General features: G+C 41.4%; 2 protein-coding genes across 6 annotated transcripts in view; one reads left to right on the forward strand and one right to left on the reverse strand.

Annotated features, from left to right (window-relative positions):
- The window catches only part of LOC149311649 (GTPase KRas), a 49,007-nt gene extending 34,182 nt beyond the window's left edge, over nt 1-14,825 (forward strand). Inside the window, exons 5-7 of one of the 2 annotated variants that reach the window (XM_089527566.1) lie at nt 4,138-4,253; nt 5,877; nt 9,647-14,825. In XM_089527566.1, coding sequence (XP_089383692.1) covers nt 4,138-4,253; nt 5,877; nt 9,647-9,763 — 234 coding nt within the window. In that variant the 3' untranslated portion in view covers nt 9,764-14,825. The remainder of the gene's footprint in view (nt 1-4,137; nt 4,254-5,876; nt 5,878-9,646) is intronic. The other variant, XM_089527565.1, reaches the window with a different exon arrangement.
- Nucleotides 1-21,638, reverse strand: part of LOC149311650 (electron transfer flavoprotein regulatory factor 1-like) — a 29,653-nt gene extending 8,015 nt beyond the window's left edge. Inside the window, exons 1-4 of one of the 4 annotated variants that reach the window (XM_089527568.1) lie at nt 21,581-21,597; nt 19,941-20,039; nt 17,219-17,308; nt 16,825-17,128 (exon numbers count right to left, since the gene is read on the reverse strand). In XM_089527568.1, the coding sequence (XP_089383694.1) occupies nt 16,913-17,128; nt 17,219-17,263 (261 nt within the window). In that variant the 5' untranslated portion in view covers nt 17,264-17,308; nt 19,941-20,039; nt 21,581-21,597 and the 3' untranslated portion in view covers nt 16,825-16,912. Of the gene's footprint in view, nt 1-16,824; nt 17,129-17,218; nt 17,309-19,858; nt 19,882-19,940; nt 20,040-21,580 lie in introns of those variants that run through there. The other 3 variants (XM_089527569.1, XM_089527570.1, XM_089527567.1) reach the window with 3 other exon arrangements.
- Between the last annotated feature and the right edge of the window lie 289 nt (nt 21,639-21,927).

The raw sequence follows: 21,927 nt of genomic DNA on the forward strand, positions 1-21,927 counted from the left end.
GGACTTTGATAAACTATAAAACTGGACTGAATAATAGAATGAAATTCAACAGAGACAAATGCAGAATTCCACATTTAGGACACAAAAATCAAATGCATACTTATAGGGTGGAGGATATTTGGCTTAGCAGTAGCAAATGACCTTGGGATTATTGTTGATCATAAATTGAACATGACCCAACAGTGTTACACTGCAGCAAAGGTGGCAAATGCTGTTTTAGCTTGCATTAATAGAGCTGTAGTTTCCAAGACAAAGGATGTAATTGTCCCACTATATTCTGCACTAGACAAGCCTCATCTGGAATACTGCATTCAGTTCTGGGCTCCTCATTTTAGGAAGAATATAGACAAGGTGGAGCAGGTTTAGAGAAGGGTAGCAAGGATGATAAAGAGATATGGAGAACAAAACCTAGGAGTAAAGGTTGAGGGAGCTGGGCATGTTCAGCTTGGTGAAGAGAAAACTAAGAGATGATATGACTATCCTCTTTCATTATCTCAAAAGGTGTCACAGAGAGGAAGGGGGCAGGTCTAGTGGTTTTAATTACAGGAGGATAGATTTTGATTGAACATTAGAAGGAACTTCTTGACAGTAAGAACAATTCAACAATAGAACCAATTACTTAGAGAGGTGATGGATTTGCTTTCTCTGGCTGTCTCAAAAAAGATGTGAAATACCTACTTTTGGGGGATGCTCTAGCTCAGTGATTCACAAACTCTGGTCTTCCAGATGTTTGGGAGTTTGGTTCCCAGAATCCCAGCCCATTGGCCAAGGTGAGGCTTCTAGGAGCTGAAGTCCAAAACATCTGGAAGACCTGAGTTTGGGAATCACTGGAGTCTAGCTGGATTAACTGCATTTCTCTAGATATCGTTGCATTAAAAGTAACTAATCATTGGCTGTATCAGCCATGTCTGATGAGAGCTGGAGACCAACATTTAGTGAGGGGCACAAGACTATGCATCTCCTGCTTTAGTCCAATATTCTCTGTTCTGAGTCACAGTCATTCCCTGGAAAAGAGAACAAAACATTCCCAGCTTTGTAGCCTAACTTTTAACTGAAGTTGCTGGAGCTGAACCTAAGACTTTTTCTCATGCAGAACCTATGCTCTGTCATGTGTGATAAAGACTCCTCTCATATTCCACCCTCTTTTAATCAAAGCTGTATTGATGCTTTTAATGCAGTTTACTTAAGGCAGGGTTTGAAGTAAAAGAGAGGAGCTTCAAAAGACATGATCAATATTAATTAATAGTCATACTGGCCATATGTTGCCTCCAGTATCAGAGACATCATCTTAGGGAACACAAGTGGGAGAGTGCTTTTAGATTGTGGGATTCTCATACAGAGCTTGGAAATATTTACGTTAATGCTAATGTATTAATGATAAATTGGTAATGCAAATTAATCCAGTAGCATTAAACCATTGAGGGGGAGATTACAACATTCATTCTTTACTAGATACATTAATTAACTTCAGAAAAATCATTTACTATTTGTACAAATGGAACAGAGTTTGGAAATAACTCAAAATGATCAGACTTATTGGCTGTGAATGAAAAACAATGTTCTTGGAATTTAGTGACTAAAATAATGAATTTCAGACAAAAACAAAGCTGACATAACAAACGACAGAAAATCATGGGTGAAAAGTTTTGTGAATGGTGGTGGTAGATTAACAAATTAATTTCAACAATCTATTTCCAAATTGTTGTTTCCAGATGCATTATTCCTAACATTTAGATGGAGAATTCTTTCTTGAAATTCAATACATTGATTTGGTTCAGAGTCCCTGGAACAGCAGAAAATAGGCTGAGTCCATCTTCTGTGTGACAGCACTTAAGATATTTGAGGATCCTTATCATACCACCTGAGCCAGCTTGCTGTAGTGGTTTGAGTGTTGAACTATGACTTTGGAGACTAGGGTTCAAATCCCCACTTGGTCATGGCAACCTACTGGGTAACTCTGGGCAAGTCATACTCTTTCAGCTTCAGAGAAAGGTGAAGGCAACCTTCCTCTGAACAAATCTTGCCAAGTAAACCCTGTGATAGGGTCGCTTTAGGGTTACTGTAAGTTGGAAATGATTTGGAAGCACACAACAGCAACCACAAATCATACCATTTCTCAGTCTTTCCTGAGCTAAACTAACCCAGCACCCTCAACCATTCCTCTTAAGGTTTGTGTAAAGGGCACCCATGTTGGTCACGCTCCTCTGGACATGTTTCAGTTTGCCAATGTCCTTCTTAGGCTGCGGTGCCCAGAATGCATTTGTGGTTTTTCCTTCCACAAACTTATGCTGCCTCACTGTGCTGACCTGTAGCAACAGAGCTATTTCTTAAATTAGTGGAGAATAATCTAGAGTAAGAGACAACAAGTGCATCCTTATAGTGGTCAGCTCCTTAAAAACCATTCCCCAAACCCGCCTGTTCTTCTTCTTGTGGTGAAGGACCTCTCCAATAGTTCTCTGGCTTTTTGTGGCAGTGGTGATGGTGTCAGTAACCTTCTCTCTTTCTCTCTGTCAACATTGATGAAACAAAATCATAGCTTCTGTTCTTGGTGAATGGGGTGGATGCAGCAGGCCCAAATTGCCTGGAAGTGATGTTGCTGTGGGATCTCCATTGAGAGAAGGGGTACACTTTCAATGGGAGTCTCCCTTTCCCTGTTTTGTTTTCACTGGGGGCTCTGGAAGGAGATATTGCCAGGTATTGTACTGATGTTGATCAAAGACATTTAGTCAATTTGAGGAGTTTCTGCCAAGACAAGGTCTGGGGAAAACATCTGACATTTTGTTTTTAAAATGGGAACTTGAGTGTTTTTAGTTCAGTGACTTTCAAAAGATTTGTTGAGGCACCAGGATTCTTCATTACAAGAAGGGAAATCCTGAAAAGCAGCTTCTCTGATGTACAGTACTAACCTCCCCCCTCTCTCTCCCCAAAAATTAAAGGAAAGGAAAGGTGGGTCTTCTCTAGAACATGTTCTGTATTCATTTACACCTAAATCTAATTGTTAGTCTCAACTACAGTAAACTCATTGAAACAGTGGGATTTATATAAGAGAATGCCTTACCATTAAGCCATTGATTCATTAGGTTTCAACTTGTTGGGAATAATATTTTGGCTATGGTCTTGGTGTTAAGGTGAGGGATCTCAACAAGCCTGCTCAGTGTCTTTTGCTAACCATTTGTGTTTATTCCTGGAACAGTATTCTTCATCATGGAGCTCTCCAGAAGTGTAGCATTCAGTATATTACCAGATATACATAGGCCAACACTTTGGGAAGGCAGCACTTGTAGGGAAGGCTTCCTTAGAGCATGCTATAGAATATTTGGCATGCTCTAATGATTTGATGTCAAAAGGCGTCCTTTATGTGTGGAAATAGTTTTCTTAAAGCCCATCATAAGTTCATAAGCAATTTGTGAGGATGTAGGTTTCTTGGCATGAGTTCAGGATGTTGGCATACTCTAAAAGATTAGTAAATAAATAAAAGTATACCTTGAATGGAGTATGAATATTTTTAAAAAGGAGATTAGTCGTACTCATACATTGTAGTATCTCCAGTATTCTGGACTTCAGCACCCAGAATCCCTAACCGTTGACCAGGCTGGGGCTTTGTGGAATTAAAGTTGAAAACATTGAAAATATCAAAGCCTCTGTTCTAGATCCATTTGTCCCCACATCATGTCTTCCAAATATTCGTTGGACTTTAGCTCCCACCAGCATTGTCCTGCTTGGGCAATGGTCAGAGATTATGGAAGTTGTAGTTGAAGAACATCTGGAAGGCACTGTGATGGGAAAGCCTAATTCAGATCCTTAAGAAGTTGGTATTGCCTCTAGGGAACATGTAATTACAGCAGGGATGAAAATCATACAGCCCTCTAGGTGTTGTTGGACTGCATTGTCCAGCAGCAGAGCCAGCACAGCCAGTGGTAAGGAATGCTGGGAGCTGCAGTCCAACAACATCTGAATTATGATTCCCATACCTAGCCCAAAGGTTTGCTTCATGTGAGGCTAGGTACACCTTCCCTGTGTGCTTTTCTCAAAAGTATCATTGCTAAATTCAGCTTTCTCCTGAGTCTTTGTGGGCTCCCTCTTCACCACCCTGGTTAACAAAAGCCAATGTTAAAGGAGTTATGTTTTACAATGCAGAGAGTGGAGGATGCTTTTTATACATTGGTGCGAGAGATCCGTCAGTACAGATTGAGAAAAATCAACACAGAAGAAAAGACTCCTGGGTGCGTGAAAATTAAAAAATGCCTTTTAATGTAACAGGGTAAGTTTGCTTTTGTTTAAGAAAAAAAAGTTTAGCGGAAAAGAAATCTGATCAACAATAAAAATCAATTTTAACCTGCAACTTATCTATGGTGATTCCAGTAATTTCAAAATGATTATAAGTGCCACTGTACTGCCAGTATCTTACTGTAAAAATGTAAGGATTTTTCTCTGTAGCAAAAAAAGTTAACTGAGATATTTCTCTCTGTGTGTTCATTTCTGGCAGGTAAGAAAACTTTGCAAGAGAATGTAAAGTGTGTACTGTGCAAGAGCATGTAAAGCAATTTTGAGTCCCATTTTGTAAATAAGGCAGGATATAAACAACATAAAATAAATACATACATCAAGCGACACAGTCATTGTGTTGGCTGATTGCCTGGTAAAGATGTTCTCCAGAACATTCAGCCTTCTTGCAACATCTTTCAGGCAAATACAGTTATTATGCCAAAGGCTTTCATGGACTAGAGCAGGGATGGACAACTGTGAAAGGCAAAGGGATCACATTAGCCACCCTAGGAAACCTTGGTGGGACATTTGTCCCCCAAGGTTTTGTTCCCAAATGCTTTCAAGCTAGTGGGGGGAGCATTTTTGCTATGCTTTTAGCCATATCTCCAGGCCATTTTAGGACCAGGAGACAACATGAAATGAGTGGAAGTCACGTCCTGTTCGCTGTTTAAAAAGTCATCTCCTGGGCTTAAATTGTCCAGAGGGGCAATAATGTGCTGAAAGTGCCCCCTCCACTTGCTAAAGGGCGGTTGGGACATTTTTTTAAACCCCGAGGGGCCACAAAAACAGCCCTGGAGCCTTAGGGAGCCCACGGGCTACACTGCCCAGTCCTGGACTAAAGCATGGGTAGAGAAAATGTGGCCCATAAGTGCTGTATGCTGCTTTTGAGACTCCCTGGTTATTATTATTATTATTATTTTTAAAAACAACTTATAACTCACCTTGTGCCCTGTAGGGAACAAAAAAAAAAAGATCATCATGATCTTTCCCTATCCCGAGCACCTTTAGGGCCAGGAGATGGCTTTTATAACTGGGAAACAAACCAAAAATGACCTTGGATGGACACACCCCACCAGAAAGACCCTCTTCACATTATTTTCCTATATAGAATGTCTACACTCCATACAAGGTGTAGGTGGGAATTTTGAGTAAATCAACTTCTTAAAAGATTTTCTTTTCACAACAATCAGAGTGTCCCACATAGTTGCCCACCTCTAGGCTTCATTAGACTGAACTGACTAGTTCAGTGGTTCTCAAACCTTGGTTCTCTCGGTGTTTTTTGACTACAACTCTCAGAAGCTTCAGCCAGCTTGGCCAGTACTCAAGGAGTTTGGGAGCTGAAATCCAAAACCACTGGGAGACCAAAGTTTGAGAACCTCAGTTCTAGTTCACATAATTTTTTGCCATAATAGATTTACTAGATCTTAAGATGATACTAGATCCTTTGTTTTTTCCTCTTGCAGCAGATTCTCCCAGTTACTCCTGTGGGTTTGTTTCCAGAATATACACATGTTCTCTTCTACAGTTGCCACCCCATAAAACAAGGATTGGATGTTAAGATCTTAACGTGGATCAAAAACTATTTTCTCCTATTCTTATTTTTTTTAAAGGGTTTACTTGCTTCTGAATGTGCTGCATCTACCTCTAGCTTACATAGTATAGATTCCATTTGTTCTATGACCATGTCTATTGTATTTCTCCATTTCAAGCAACCGCTCAGTTGTGATTCAGTGGGTAAATAAATAAACCAGTTAAGGATGATCTGTTGATAAATACACCAGCTGCACTGTTAGTCTTTCTATTTCTGACACAGAACAGTTACAAGATTATTTAAATCACTCCTTTTCCCAGCATCCCATAAATTCATCGTAGCAGATTACTTGTGAGCAGAGTTTCAGTGTTATACATTAGGTATAACTCTTTTGTGTTGAATCTTTGGTGGTTCTTTTACATTCAGATATTGATAATGGGGCTTCTGTTTGGATGCAAAATTGTGGTGCCATGATTCAACTGTGCTGAGATTTAAGATGGTGGAGACTTGTATACCCCAAAGTCCTTCCTTAGTTCCCTTCACTTGGCTGCATGCAGAAAATGAACAAGTTGAGATGCAGACAGTTTCACACAATCTTTGGTCAATGGCACACAATAATTCTGTTAATGCTATAACATCTGTTGTGTCTGATCTTGGATGCTAAACAGGATTGGGTTTGTGGAGGCGAAGGCTTTCATGGCCGGCATCCATAGTTTTTTGTGATTTTTTCGGGCTATGTGGCCATGTTCTAGAGGAGTTTATTCCTGAAGTTTTGCCAGCATCTGTGGCTGGCATCTTCAGAGAATTCAGCCTTCGATGACCATTTATCGATTAGCTCCATTAATCAATGCAGCCCGTTAGTGGTAGACAGGTGTGTTTCTTGGCAGACAAGAGCCCAAGAAACACACCTGTCTATTGCTAGCAACGGAGTGAGACAACAGGGGAGATAGCAAAAATCTGTTATTGGTGCTTAACACAGTTAATTCCTATATGATTTATGATGAGAAATCACTTCCAGAGAAGCCCGCTCCTGGTAAGGTATACACATTTCTGATAGTTTCAGCTTGAATTCAGGTTGGAAATGTGCTGCTATAACCTATAGGTCAATTGAACTACCACAGTCTTTTGCATCTAATTTCTCTACTATAGAATACATTCTTTTTCTCCCCTTTCCCATGTTTCTTGTCAGCTTGTGGAAATTGTGAGGTAGCTGCTGCTATGTTGTCTATGAAAGAGGAATGTGGTAGACCAAATCAGGTGTGACAAAGATGGAAGCTAAGCCAAGGAACAGTGAAGGGAATATTTAGATAAAGATGTCCTCTGTGTGCACATATGACTCCAAATGTAACAGTTTTGCAGTCAGGTAGGTTAAGGAGAAGCATAGTAAATTGCTTTAGAGCCAAGTTGCAAAACCTCTGGCTCTCCAGCTGTTGCTGGACTGCAACTCCCATTGATCCCAGCCAGTGTTATCCATGATCAAACATGACATAGTTGTGGTTCAGCAAATCTGTTTAGCCCCAGGTTCTTAACTCCTGCTTTAGAGGTGTGAATAGGCATACAACCTATGTCCATTTTCTTCCAAGAAAGAAAGTCCCAGTGAACTCATTAGAGCTTATTTTTGGGTAGAGACATATAAGATTGCACTGTGAGTTACCTAACTTATATTTTCTTCTCCCTAAATAAGGGCCATTGAACCTAGTGAGCCCTCCCTCTGAGAAAATATGTAGCGACTGGTGCTAGAACTTGGAAATACTGCTTTTGGAGTACAACTCCCAGAACCCCCAGCACAGACCCTGCTGACTAGGGAGCCTGGGAATTATTGTCCAAAATAGTGACATTTCAACGCTCTAAATAGTGCAGCTTGAGCTATACGTATAATTTCAAGGAGCCAGATGTGGGTTTCATGACATGTTTGATGTTCTAGAAAGTCTGATTCTCTAGAAATATGGATACTAGTAACACTTCTCTCCACAGCAGCTTGACCCCTTTTGCATTTAGATCTGCTCATCTATGTTGTGGAAATCAGAAGTGCAATTAAGTGTTGTTGGGATGATTGGACAACTAGAACAATCACTCTATAGGGCAAGAGGGGGTAATTTAGCCTAATACACCTCTTGAGATGTTAAGTTTGTTAAGTTAAGGCAGGGAAGAGGCTAATACAGACCCATTGCAGCTGAAGGTCCTGACAAATTAATACAAACATATAAAGATGATTGTATGTTGTAAATTAAAAATATCAGTTGGTGATTTATGGTTGAATAGTCTGGTAGTGATTTAAAGGAACAATGACAAAATCTTCTCCATCTTTAATGGCTTCTTTTTGAATAATATCTGAAGAATGGGGTATTAGGATGAATTGACATGGGAAATGTTAGAAGCTGTAAATTTGTGGGATAGCACAGGTTCAGAGAGGAGTCAGACTTAAAGGAAAGGTCTTGTTGGCACAATAGATTTTCTATATTAGAACATCAAGTAAGACTGAATGGGTTTTTATGTTTGATGGTAGGGAAGGTCTGACTTACTTCTTTTAGCCTCCCTTTAATTAGCTTGCTCGTTCCGTCGCTGCTAATTAAGTGTGCTCTTCTCCTGTTCTTTACTTGTGAGACATTCTGATATAAGATGGATAGAAATGTCTAGTATCATTGTTTATATAGAGACGATTCTTACTACACGGTCAATGGTTAAACCACTGGAAGCAATCACTGTTCTTTTAGGGGAACATTCACCCTTGCAGGTTTATCCCCCCCTTTCTGTAGTTGAAAATTGGATAAAATGTAGATTTGTTTTATCTTTCTCAGCAGCAGCAAACTGCTAGACTTGTAAAATGATTTAGATTATTAGTTTAAAGTCTTTAAAAAGTGATTTTGCCTAACAAAAATCTCAGGCTGTTAGGCATGCTTCATTCAGGTAACTTTAGGCCTGTCTGAAAGTGCCTGTCTCGCAAGTCTAGGACATGTGTACATCGTATGATTTCTGGCCATGCCAACAATCTGTATTCACAGGACTAATGAGTCTTTCACCTTCTTGGACCAAACAATCCAGAGTGTTAATGATTATGGTACAGTTGTTGCTGGTGGTGTTATTATGTGCCTTCACGTCATTTACGACTTACGGTATCCCCATGGCGATCTGTAATGGAGTTTCCTTGCAACATTTGTTCATGGGGGTTCCCTTTGCCTCCCTCTGAGGCTAAGAGAGAGTGAATTTTCTAAGTTCACCTAGTGGGTTTCCATGGCTGAGTGGGGACTTAAACCCTGGTCTCCATAGTCCAGTGCTCAAATCACTACACCATGCTACTTGCACTTAATTTACACATGCACAGCGGTGAAAATGCTGCTTCAGAAATGTTACTTCACTAAAGAGACAGCTGGTTGTTTCAGAGGACCTGACACCAGGCTGAAGGAGGACAATTTAGTGCAAAGTATGTAGTAGACAAATATTTGGTATGGGGGAATTTATTCTTAAAGGTATGCTGCATACCTTTTGCCCAAGCTATTTAGCTTTCATATGTGGGATGTCCTCATGAGTGATTTTAGTACATATTTCAGAGTCAGATAAAATCTTTATTAGGACCACAGAAAGTTGGACTACGGCCTTTTAGTCCACAAAATGTTAGACTATGGCTTAAAGTGAGGAGAGCTGCTGAATATGGAAATCCTCAAAGAAAAGAAGTCCATTGGGTAAGAGTCATCATAACCCCTACAAATTATCTGTAAAATGAGCTTCTCAACTTGCTAATTTAGTTCGATAGAAATTAAATGAAAAGTGATAAAGTGTCAAATTAGAAAAATAAAACCTGTTCAAAGAAATCATGTCATTTGGTATTAAAGGTCCTATATTTCTTTGCAGGGTGTTGACGATGCATTCTACACATTAGTTCGGGAAATTCGAAAGCACAAAGAGAAGATGAGCAAAGATGGCAAAAAGAAGAAAAAGAAGTCAAAGACAAAGTGTATAATTATGTAAATGCAATTTACCCTTTAACCTTAAGGTGTGCATTGGTAAACATGATTCATTTTTGTACCATTACACTAAATTATTAGCACCCACATTTTTAGTGTTATGTTGAAACTTCCTCTCTGCTTGCTGAACCTGTCAGCCTTCTTTTCCTGGATGCTTGCTTTTAAATGACAGTGGAAACTATTTCCTTTTTAAGTGCCAGTAATCCTTGAGTGTTGGTTCTTGAACCTAGCAATGCCTGTGAAAAACATAATGTTTTATTCTTATTTTTTTTTCCTTCAAGGATATTTTGGTGCATGTAAAACTTGCTAATGTCATCTCCCTTTTTTCCTTTAAAAAGCTATGACTGTGTTTTCTATTCAGGACCATCCCACCTACTGGTTGATGCTCCTTAGGTAGTGTTTTTCCCCAGGGTGATGGATGGCTCTTCAACTGTAGCATCAGATGGACTTTTTAAAAAGTTGATATTGCTCTGGTACCTAAGTTACTTCAACCAGGAGCAGGCAGAACAAATGGAGGTCTTCAGACTCACAGTGGAGCTCTGATTTCCTTAATCCGGGAAGGGGGATCCCCCCTCCCCGCTTCTAGAATTATAATCCCAGTGGAATGAGGAGGTATCCTGTTGGCATTGGATCAGTCTAAATACTTTTTAGGATTAACATTTCATTTTAGGATAGACCCATTTGTTCAATTGGGCTTGCACATGATAAGTCACCATTTGACCAGTGATTCAGTGGGTTGATTCTAGTTGTGACTGCTCAATAGGATTCAGATCTGCTAGGACCCAGGAGTGGCATAGCCATGGAGTGAGTGATGGGGATTTGGGAAGGGCAGGCACTCAGTTAATTTTAGAGGACCAAAGCATCCTAAGCAAGCAAAGATCACTGAAAAATTGGGCACAGAGGCTAAGGACTGTCAAGCGGAAGGGCCAGTGGCGTTGAGGAGAGGAGAAGAATCAGGCTGGTTTTTAGGACTGTGAGAAACCTGATACAAGGCAAGCGAAAGACTGGAGAGGCAACAAGAAACAAGTAGGGACAATGTTAGCACCACACTTGAGTGAAGTCTGTAGATATGTAAAGCATTAGCATTTCCTCAGAAACCCTAAGGCTGAGTATTAAGAAAGATGGTGGTTGGAGGAAGGCCTTTTTCAAATGGAGGCAGTGAGAGCCAGTTCATACAAGTGTGGACCTAGGTAGTCAGTTATTAGTATAGAGGAGGAACAGATGCTGATAGTATGTAGATGCAGAGCTGGGAGAAATTTCCAGCTTGGACTACAACTCCTAGAACCGCCCAGCTAGCCTATCCCCTGGTCATGTAAGTTATTGTCCAATAAGTAACTTTTGCAAACATCACTGGCTACCATATTGCCTATAGTTGGTCCTGAAGCTTTGTACAACAGTAACATCTCCACAGCTCAGTTTCTGCTACCATGTTCATGATGTGGTTCTGTTAAAAGGATGAGTCTGCACATGAAATATAGGTTGTTGACATTCTTTTTTAATTTAAAAAAATGGTTCTGTAACATTGATAAACCAAAAGCCTTTTAGCCTTCTTATAATTTGGATTCTTAGGCACCTTGTAGCATTTTCAATCACCTTGTCTGAATGTAAAATATATACATATGTATTATCATAGAATTTTCACAAAAATGTTTTTTCCCACTGCTGTTTGTCATGGGTCACTCTTAAAATAAATATTTTTCTATTAAAAATGAAAATGTAAAAAAAATAACAACAACCAAACAACAACCCAGCAACAACAGACTTTGTAATTGGGTTGATGTGCTGTAATGAGCTATTTACCACTACGACAAAAGTGACTGAATGTTTGCAAGGGAAGCCATTAAGGATAATCAAGTTAGGAAGAGGTCTCCTCTCCAGAACTAAGTGAAAGGAAGTCTGTTCATTTCACTGGAAGAGAAACCCTGTGGATTATGGCCCTTTGGTTTCTCTTAATAGTAAAACAAACTTTAGTACTGTATTTTCTGGTGTATAAGATGACTTTTTAACCCATGAAAATCTTCTTCCAAGTTGGGAGTCGTCTTATACGCCGGGTTTAGCCCAGCCAGCTCCCTCCTTCCAGGCCTCAGAGGCCGGGAAGGAGCGCTACGGTGCCGGCGCTCTCCCTCCTTCCAGGCCCCTGAGGAGGTCTCGGCCTCCGCAAGGGCCAAGAAGGAGCGCCGCGGTCAGCATGAGTGCCGCCGGAGCTCTCCCTCCTTCCAGGCCCGTGAGGAGGCCGAGGCCTCCGCAGGGGCTAGGAAGGAGCGCCGCCGGAGCTCTCCCTCCTTCCAGGTCCCTGGGGAGGCCTTGGCCTCCGCAGGGGCTGGGAAGGAGCGCCGTGGTCAGCATGAGTCCCACCGGAGCTCTCCCTCTTTGGATTTGGAAGAGGGGCGGTCTTATACTGCGAATATATCCCAAACTCTGTATTTTAATAAGAAAAGTTGGGGTCGTCTTATACACCCAGTCGTCTTATACGCCGGAAAATACAGTAGTTTAATATCTCACAAACGTTCATTCCTGTAAACTTCTACCACATTTTCTTTCTTATTTGCAGAACACAGCTCCATTATGCCTTTCATCTTTGTGCCTCTATATAATACATTTTGATGTTCTTTAATAGCATAGAAATACATGTGTGGCACAGGCACCACAATACTTTTATGTATGCTTGTACATTCCGTGAACACCTTTTTTTTTTAACCCTTGCAGACTTTCAACATCTTTGTACAGGACCTTTCTGAGCTTAGAAAAGTTATGGTGGGAGGCAGAATCCTGTTGGTTCACTGTGCTAGCAGTTGCACATGGATGGGAAGATAAGGCAGACAAAATCTGCTGGCTCCAAGAAGCCTATTTCTCCTAACTTTCATCCTTCACAGCCATTGCCTCTTTTTAATGTGCTGTGATCATTATGACCGATACTGATTATTTCTATGTGGCGAGCATTTCTTTTGAAGGAGAGTGTTGTGGGTTAGATCTCAGACCTCCTGCATCCCAGAGATGCACTAAAAGCCAAAATCCTTCAAAATGTGGTATGTCAGGATCTTGCATAATTGTCCATAGCATACCCTGTTTGTAAAAATGTATGCAAGAATGGGGCCTTATTTGGTCTTACATAACTTTTCCAAGTTCTATTTGTTGTAAGCACATTCAGCATCCTACAAATCTGATCCATTTATGGGACTGTGTCACTAATGTGAGCAAATTCTATTGTGGCTGTAGGAGGAGGTGTCCCACTCATTGGTCCAAAGAGATACCAATTCTACTCCGGATTTAAAGGATCTAACCTGACCTATCTGGGAGTATTGCACTGGCGACATTACAGTAGGGCCAAATTAAAACCCAGAGTATATTCACTGTTCCATTCATATGACAACCATCATCTGCAGCTAAGTGACAGATTCTCTTTGATTCGTATTTTTGATCCAGTCTGTTGTGGATGGGGCAGAAGAAGTAAATATGCACTGCAGCTAACCACAGATCCTCCAGTCTTCCATGCAGCTTTGATAATGCCTTAGCTTTCCTAATGTTGCACCTTTTTTTTTAAGTTCATTATAAAATATATTGCATTTACCTAAGGATTGATCCCCCTCCCTTACATCCACCTACATGTTTGAGATGACCAAGCTCTCAAGAGATGTCTTAAATAACATATCAAAGTGTTAGGTAAGGCTCACCTTGCAGTGGATTTACCAACTGAAAAGCTGGTGTCTGGAAAATGAGCTTAAATTCCTTCTCCTGCAATTATTAAATATAGGTTGAGATATAAACATTTTTTAAAGAGCAAGTGATGTGTAGTGATTTGAGTGTTGGACTAGGACTCCAGGAGACCAGGGTTCAACCATGGAAACCCCCAGGTAAACATGGGTAGGTCAGATTCTCTCAGTGAAGGAGAAATGCAATGGCATATCTCAGAATAAATCTCGTCCAGGAAACCACATGATAGAGTTGTCATAAATTGGAGTTTGTTTGAAGGCGCACACAAAAAAAGAATTAAATCAGCAGCAAAGATTGGACAATTTTGTTTCAGATTCAGGGCTGTGCTATAGAGAAATACAGTCGGCACTCTATATCCATGGATTCAACCATCCACAGCTTGAAAAGCTTGAAAATATATATTCCAAAAGCAAACCTTGAGTTTGTATAAGTTATACTATTTTACTATGCCATTGTATTTAATGGGACTAAAGCAACCATGGGTTTCGGTATCCATGGAAGGTCCTGGAACCAAACCTCAGCAAATACCAAGGATTCACTGTACCCATCACCACGAGTATGTATGTATGTATCTATATGTGTGTACACACACACACATATATATATTTGATGAACCATTCATTGAGAAGTAGTAGTTAGTAGTTAGCATGTGCATAGAAGCCACACAGGGAGAAATTCACAAAGCACTGAGGTGAAATTATTCCCCCTTCACTTTGCCTTGTAGAAGACTACACCAAAATAAACAACTATTGTGCAGTCTCAGTGTAGATGGACTACATTTTCATGCTGCACCTTTTCTTAACTCTGCTTAATAGTTTAATTCCACTGTTGTTTTTTGTGTTAAATTAATATTTTCACACATATCCCATTCCCTCTTGTGAGTGCCAAATCTCTTACTGGAACTATTTCTTAAAATGCATTGTGTTTACCTAGAATGTATTTTAACTATTTTTGTATAGTACAAACTAAACATACATGTTTTGTATATTGTGTTGATTGTTTTTATTTTTAAAGGCAAAACAAATGCAATTTGATCCGGGTGATTATTAACCCCCCCTTTTAATTGGTGTCATGTGCCCAAAGAATGTTGGGCCACAGACATTGACATCTGAAGAATGACCACTGTTCATTGAAACCTTTACAAATGTTTTATTAGCAGCATGTGCTGTGAAGTGATAAGAAAACAATTTGTCACAAACAGTATGGCTCCTGTTGTAATTAATAATAATAAAAAATCAGTGTTTCTGCTGTTTGTTATTTTCCTCAAAGGAAACTGGTACTTCACTCCTGTGAGGAGCGGCTGAGTATATGTGCGCAGAGTACAACTTCTTAATGGACAGTTCAGAGATTTTCTTTAATGTGACACACACCCAGCGACCTAGATCATATTTCAAATCCCTTCAAGGTATTCTAAAGTTTCAGATGAACACAGGGGTATTGACTTACTTCTGATTTGACAAATGTAGGCTGCAATTCCGCAGGTCTTAGCATAGTGTAGTAATTCTGCATGCAGACCTACATTGGGTCACAGTACGTGCCAGTCTGTGCCTTGTGGGCAGGATTGGAGAAGTGTCTTGTCTGTGTTTCCATAGCCAGATGTGAAATGTTTACACTGAGACCTTCAGAGGAACAATCTCAATGTTGATGTAATCATTTTGCATCTTGCTACAGGGGTATAACCAGAACCTTCTCTGGTCTTGCCCATTCCCCGTGAGGCGTTCACATGTTGTGGAGGAAGGAAAAGAATAACAACCTTTACAATGACCCCCCCCCCCCAAAAAAAAAAAAAGATGTACAGTTGGTCCTCTATAGTCACGGATTCTGCATCCACAGCTTAAAAAATATTCATACATGCACATACAAATCCAAAAAGCGAGTCTTCATTTTGCCCTTTTATATAAGGGACGCCATTTTACTATGCCAGTATACATACTGGGACTTGAGCATCCATGGATTTTGGTATGCATAGGGAACCAAACCCCAAGGGCCCACTGTGCACAGATGTAAGCAAAATGTACACGTGTATGTCTTTGACAGGATGCCAACCATAAGCTTACTTTACATAACAGCGTAAATCCCAGCAACATCCCAGCTCACCACCATGTACATTACTCAGATTTTCTTCCTAATGCCCCTCAACAGACCAGTTATTTCTAGTTCACCATATGCCTTCCCACGTTTATAACATATTGTTTCTTGGGGCAGGAGGAGGCAGAGCTGTGGTGCAAGTATCTGAGTAAGATTCCAGGGCTGCACTTGGAAGTGTAAACTGGCAAAAAAGAAAAGTGCTGTAACAGCATATATCATGTTTGTAGAAAGTCAGTAGCTTGGGCTGCTCCTTTGTAAAGAAAGGGACATGTGCCTTTAGCATGCCTCCTTTGTGTGGCAGTTGATAATGATGGCTGTGTAGCATACCAAGCTAGCCATCACATGGTATCTGCTATACTAACCCTACCCCTCTTGCTCCTATGTGAGGATATTTATGATAAAATATTTGCAAATCCCTGCCTGTTGTGCAGGATATGGCTAGAGGGAAGCTCCTGCTCCTGGCTATATAAGAAGTTCAATGGCAGATCCTGAACAGATATCAACAAGGTCTTCTTCATATAACCCAGTGATTCCTATACTCTGGCCTTCCAGATGTGGACTTTGGCTCCCTGGAAGATTCTGGCCACTGAAGTCCAAAAAAACAGGAGGACCAGAGTTTGGAAATCACTGATTTAGACTCCTTAATGCAGGGATGGGGAAGGTCTGACCTTCCAGATGTTACTTAACTACATTTCCCATCATCCCTCCCCACTAGTAACAGCTGAGGAGAGTTGCAGTCCAACATCGTCTAGCAGGCCACTGATGCCCACTTTAATGAATATACAGAATTTGATGCCATCAGACAATTGTGATGGCCATTTGCTTCAACATATGGCTTCCAAATGGTGGAAGAGTTTATCAGGGTCTATTGGCACAACTGCTCCATTGAACCTGTGCCAGGACAAGGAAAGTTGAAGGCTCCAGGTGTTTTCACTACAATTCCCACAGTCTTTTGTACTTGGATATGCTAGGTGAGGTTGGCCAGAGGAGATGAGGTTCAAAGCTTCTCTACTCTTGCTTTACATCCTGAGGCAGTTTGCCACTGAATACCAAGTGCTTCATTCCAAATCTTCCTAGATTAGGGACGGGGAACTTAAAGCCCTCCAGATGTTGATGGCCTATAGCTCCCACCAACCCTAGACAGAATAGCCAATGGTGCAGGACAATGGGAGTCGCAGTGCCATCAGCACTGGACATTGCCCAACCTCTGCAATATCCCTGAAACAATTACTACAGCAACTGCTGCTCTTCAACAACCACAAGAACAACTAGACAAGCTTTTTATTAAGATCACAGTGGGATAACCAAGACTTTACCTATACCCGTGCAACCATTTTCCGACAGTGCTGTGGGATCAGTTGCTATCATCCTCGTAGTAGCGTTGTTTCAGAGCCCGGTATTTCCGAAGGAAGTATAAAGCCTCCAGCTCTTTCATCACAAATTCCCCTCGTGCAATGAGCTTCTTGATTTCCTCAGGGTCGGTCACACTCTTGTTTTTCAAGAAAGCCGCCTTCAGTCTGGCTCGAAAGTAATCCGCTCCTTTAGGATACTCTTTCCCGAGATACAGCAGCTTCAAAACACACAAAAAGTCCAATGTCACATGCGCCATGGAACATGGCAAAGCGCTTTTGCGCTGATCCAATTTGTCCTCACAACTTACATTTTTGTAAAGATTTAACACTTCGTATCTTAAAGGGTTGGTCATGGTCACGGTTTCCTTACAGGCTTGTTCATACACACCAGTATTTACCTAAAGAACAATCATTTTAACATTAGCTGCATAATAAGGCTTGACTTAGAACAAATTACCTATTCTTCAATTACTGACAAGATTCACTCTCCATGGCTGCTTCGATTCCAGCTCATTTCCCATCATTTTGCCATTCATTTTTCAGCATTACCCAGTTCATGAGGCACAGTAATTATTTCCAAATCACAATTTGGGATTTTCACCCAAGTAAAGCTACTACTATTATTTATTACCCTTGGAAAGAAAATGTCATTTTCTAATGCACTATGCATATAAATTAGTAGCAACATGAAAGGAAACCACAGGAGTGAGTTACATCAGCAACTTCAAAAAGAGTAATTTATTTTTTTCTTGGTTAACCCCATTATTAGTTCGCCTTAGGGTCGCCGTAAGTCAGAAATGATTTGCTGGCACATGACAACAACATATCTGTAGGAAGCATCTCTCTGCCCCCTCATCTGACTCGGCTGATGTACAAACAGGTAAATTGCAACCCAAAGCATGCATAATCCAAAACCAAAATGTCATTTTATGAATTTGCTTGACAAGTTGGTAGAGCAGCGTGGCACAGGGATTTGGGCTCTGGACTAGGACTGGAGATTAGGGTTCGAATTCCCACTCAGCCATGGAAACCCACTGGGTGTCCCTGAGCAAGTCCCATTCTCTCAGTCTCAGAGAAAGGCAAAGGCAAGCCAGTCTAAACAGATCTTGCCAAGAAAACCCGTGATAGGTTCCACCTTAGGGTCGTCATAAGTCAGAAACAGCTTGTAGACACACAACAACAACAGCCACAAAACCAAATTTAAGTATTCTTATTTTATCTGCCAGAACAGCAGGTGAAAACTAGATTTGCAGCTGCATGAAGCCACGTTATGGTTGCTAGGTTTTTTGGACCGATACGGAACAACTTTCTCTGTGGCCCAGGCAGCTCAAAAATGTGAGGCAGGCCCATATAAAACCCACCTTAAATCTTGTAAGAAGTCTTCCTCTCATGAGATTTTATGCAGGGTTTATAAAGGCCAGCCTCATGTGTTTGTCACTCACAGCAGAGTAAGAAAAATGGACCCATTCATCATCATCATCATCATCATCATCATCATCATCATCATCATCATCATGGGTATTGGAGGCACTGCATTGCAGTGGTTCCAGTCCTACCTCTTGGGCAAGTTCCAGATGGTGTCACTTGGGGACAGTTGTTCGGCCAAGAGGGAGCTCAAATCGGGCGTCCCTCAAGGCGCAATTCTGTCCCCAATGCTGTTTAACATTTACATGAAGCCGCTGGGTGAGATCATCCGGAGACACAGGGCGGGGTGTTATCACCCAAATATATTTCTCTATGCCTCGGACTGAAGCAGTGACTAAGGATGGCATATCTCCTCTGAATGCCTGTCTTGGGGTGGTAATGGACTGGATGAGGGAAAACCGACTCAAGCTGAATCCAGGTAAGACGGAGGTACTCGCTATAGGAACCCCGAATCCAGGAATGGAGTTGTGTCAGCCAGTTCGGGATGGGGTCACACTTCCCTTGAAAGATTCTGTTCGCAGTTTGGGGGTGCTCCTTGAATCGTCGCTCCAACTGACAGCTCAGGTGGATGCGACAGTCAAGAGCGCCTGCTATCAGCTTCGTCTGATACGCCAACTGCGCCCCTTCCTGGAGCCGAGGGACCTGGAAACAGTAGTATACGCACTGGTAACCTCTTGATTGGACTTCTGTAATGCGCTCTACTTGGGGCTACCCTTGTGCCGAGTTTGGAAACTTCAGTTGGTACAAAATATGGCAGCCAGATTGATCACGGGAACTTCTAGGAATGACCACATAACACCTGTCTTGAAGTCCTTGCACTGGCTGCCTATTAGTTTCCAGGCAAAGTACAAGGTGTTGGTGATGACCTTTAAAGCCCTACATGGCTTGGGCCCAGAGTACTTGAGGGAACGCCTTCTTCCCTATTGTCTGTCCCACACACTGGAAGAAATCTATTACAGCCAAAAAAATCTAGGCTAACATCAGTTTCTAAGAAGGCCTTTTCTATTACTGCTCCTAAACTATGGAACGACCTGCCGGAGGAGATCAGTCACATTCCCACTCTGACAGCTTTTAAGAAAGCACTCAAGACGGATCTCTTCCGGCAGGTCTTTCCAACTTAGTTACCCTTCCCAGATATAGAGATATTTGTCCCCTCATTTGTCTATTCTTCCCCGCCTATGTTTCTGCCTTTTTAAAAATGCTTTTAATGTTTTTAATGTTGTTTATATTATTATTGTTTAATTCTGTTTTAGTACTGGGTGTGGGGGGGGGTAGGTCTAGGGTTTGATTTTTAACTTCATTGTAACTGATGTATTTTATTGTTGTAACTTGCCCGGATTCTTCGTGATTGGGTGGGCTATAAATAAATCTTTATTATTTATCATCATCATCATCATCATCATCATCATCATCATTTTAAGGTGTTATATTGCTTCATATACTGTACATGTACAACATTTACAGAACCACATTTCTGGTTTGCTTCCAAGTCATTTCCAACTCACAGCAACCCTAAGCCAAACCTATGATGGGGGTTTCTTGGCAGGATTTGTTCAGAGGAGCTTTGCCATTGCCTTCCCCTGAGGCTGAGAGAGTGTGACTTGCCCAAGATCATCCACCGGGTTTCGTTGCTGAGCTGGGAATCGAGCCCTGGTCTCTAGAGTCGCAAACCACTACACCATGCTGGCTCAAAGTACAAGTAGGCTGTAACGGAAGTAAATAAATAAAATATTAAAACTTTGCATCCCAAGAATACGGTTCAACAAACCCTTTGCAATGGATTACCCTGGAGCAGAACTGGACAGATTTCTGGCTTAAAGAACTGGCTTTTTAAGCTAGAGGTTAAAGATCCATGAACTAAGGACTGGTACAAAAGATATTCTGCATTACAGAACAGTGATTAAACAATTTAGAGGAACACTTGCAAGGCCAGAGATATAGCAGGCAATGTGGACCAATTCAGTACTCACTCCCTTCTTAGAGGTAAAGAATTACAAAGGCTGGCATCTAGTTAGTAATAGGCAAAATCTTCCTATCCACCCCACCTTTTACTTATTTATTTATCTTCTATGCTGCCTTTCTCCCCCAAAAGGGACTCAAGGAGTCTCACCTCTTGGGAAACCTTTCCAAGATAACTGCAATAATTTTGGCTGAGGGTCACCCTTAAGGCAGAGATGACTGCAAGGCGCCCAACAACAAAGTTGCGCTATGCATATGGATTCTTTTGCCCATTGCCCCATGGTCCTATCCAGCTCTCAGTGCTGCAAGTGGAGTTTTGCATTTGGGACACATAGTTCACTCCCCATGCAACCCAATGGGTGACCTTGGGCAAGTCACATTCTCTCAGCCTCTGAGGAAGGCAATGGCAAACCTTCTCTGAACAAATCCTGCCAAGAAAACGCCATAATAGGGTCGCTTTAGCATCTTCAAAAGTCAGAAACAACAGGAAGGCACACAGCAGCAAAAAAGAAAGTACGCTAAAGTACGCACAGTAGTATTTGAATAATACTCTGCCTTTGCAAATTGGAATTGGAGAATGACACAACAGGGAAATGTGCTTTGCACATTGGTCACTGTCACACAAACATTGAGCTGCGTTTTGGTCTTCAGTACAGAATGTGCGAAATGTGGCTCTGCTTGCGCTATGGGTTGAGTCTCCCTTATCTGAAATGCTTGGACCAGAAGTGTTTGGGCTTTTATTTGATCCTTCATTTTGGAGGAATATAGGAACTGGCCTTGATGTACTTGATGAGATGTTTTGAAAATGGGACATCGATGGTCATGGACAGAGAGGCGCGATAGAAATAAAGGTTTTGTTTTTTATTAACATGAAATTCAGTTACGTTTTGCGTAACAGGCTTTGAACCCTTGCTCTGCCATGAAACCCACTGGGCAAGTCACACACTCTCAGCCTCAGAGGATGGCAATGGCAACCCCCCTGAAAACTCCATGATATAGACAGACAGATAGATAGATATGAGATATAACATAGATATATAATATCTATAAATAAATATATGCAGGATAATAAATAAATAAATAGAAGAAGCAGAAGCAGAAGAAGAAGACATAACTGAAAAGGAAAAGGGATGAGGAGGGAAGAGGAAGACCAAACCTTAGATTGCTCTGAAGGTTATCATGCCTGAAACAGCCCAAAACCCCTGAAGGAGAAGGAGAGGGAGGGAGCCCTGAGTGTAGGGCCACCCAGGGACCCAATCTATGCCCAAAGCCCAGCCATTCTCTACCTCAGCCTCAGCAGCAGCAGCAGCCGCCGCCCATGGCTTCGCAACACTCCCTGCCCAGCTGTTTGGGAAGGAGTACTGCGCCTGCGCAAAGGGGCGTGGCTTCTATTGGTGCTCAAGAATGCAAGGAAAAGGAGAGATAGGAAAATGATAGAGTAACACACATCCGGTGAAACGTAAGAAGCATCCGCACTGCAGAAATAACCCAGTTTGACGCCGCGTTGACTGCCACGCTTCAATGCTGTGGAATTTTGTTTGGTGACACCACAGCTCCCTCACGGAAAAAGCTTGACTACCATTCTCTGAATTCCATAGCATTGAGCATGGCAGTTAAAGTGGTGTCAAACTGG

This window comes from Sceloporus occidentalis, unplaced genomic scaffold (genome assembly GCF_023333645.1).
Source record: "Sceloporus occidentalis isolate IW3139 unplaced genomic scaffold, rSceOcc1.0.p SCAF_5, whole genome shotgun sequence".
NCBI lineage: Eukaryota > Metazoa > Chordata > Lepidosauria > Squamata > Phrynosomatidae > Sceloporus > Sceloporus occidentalis.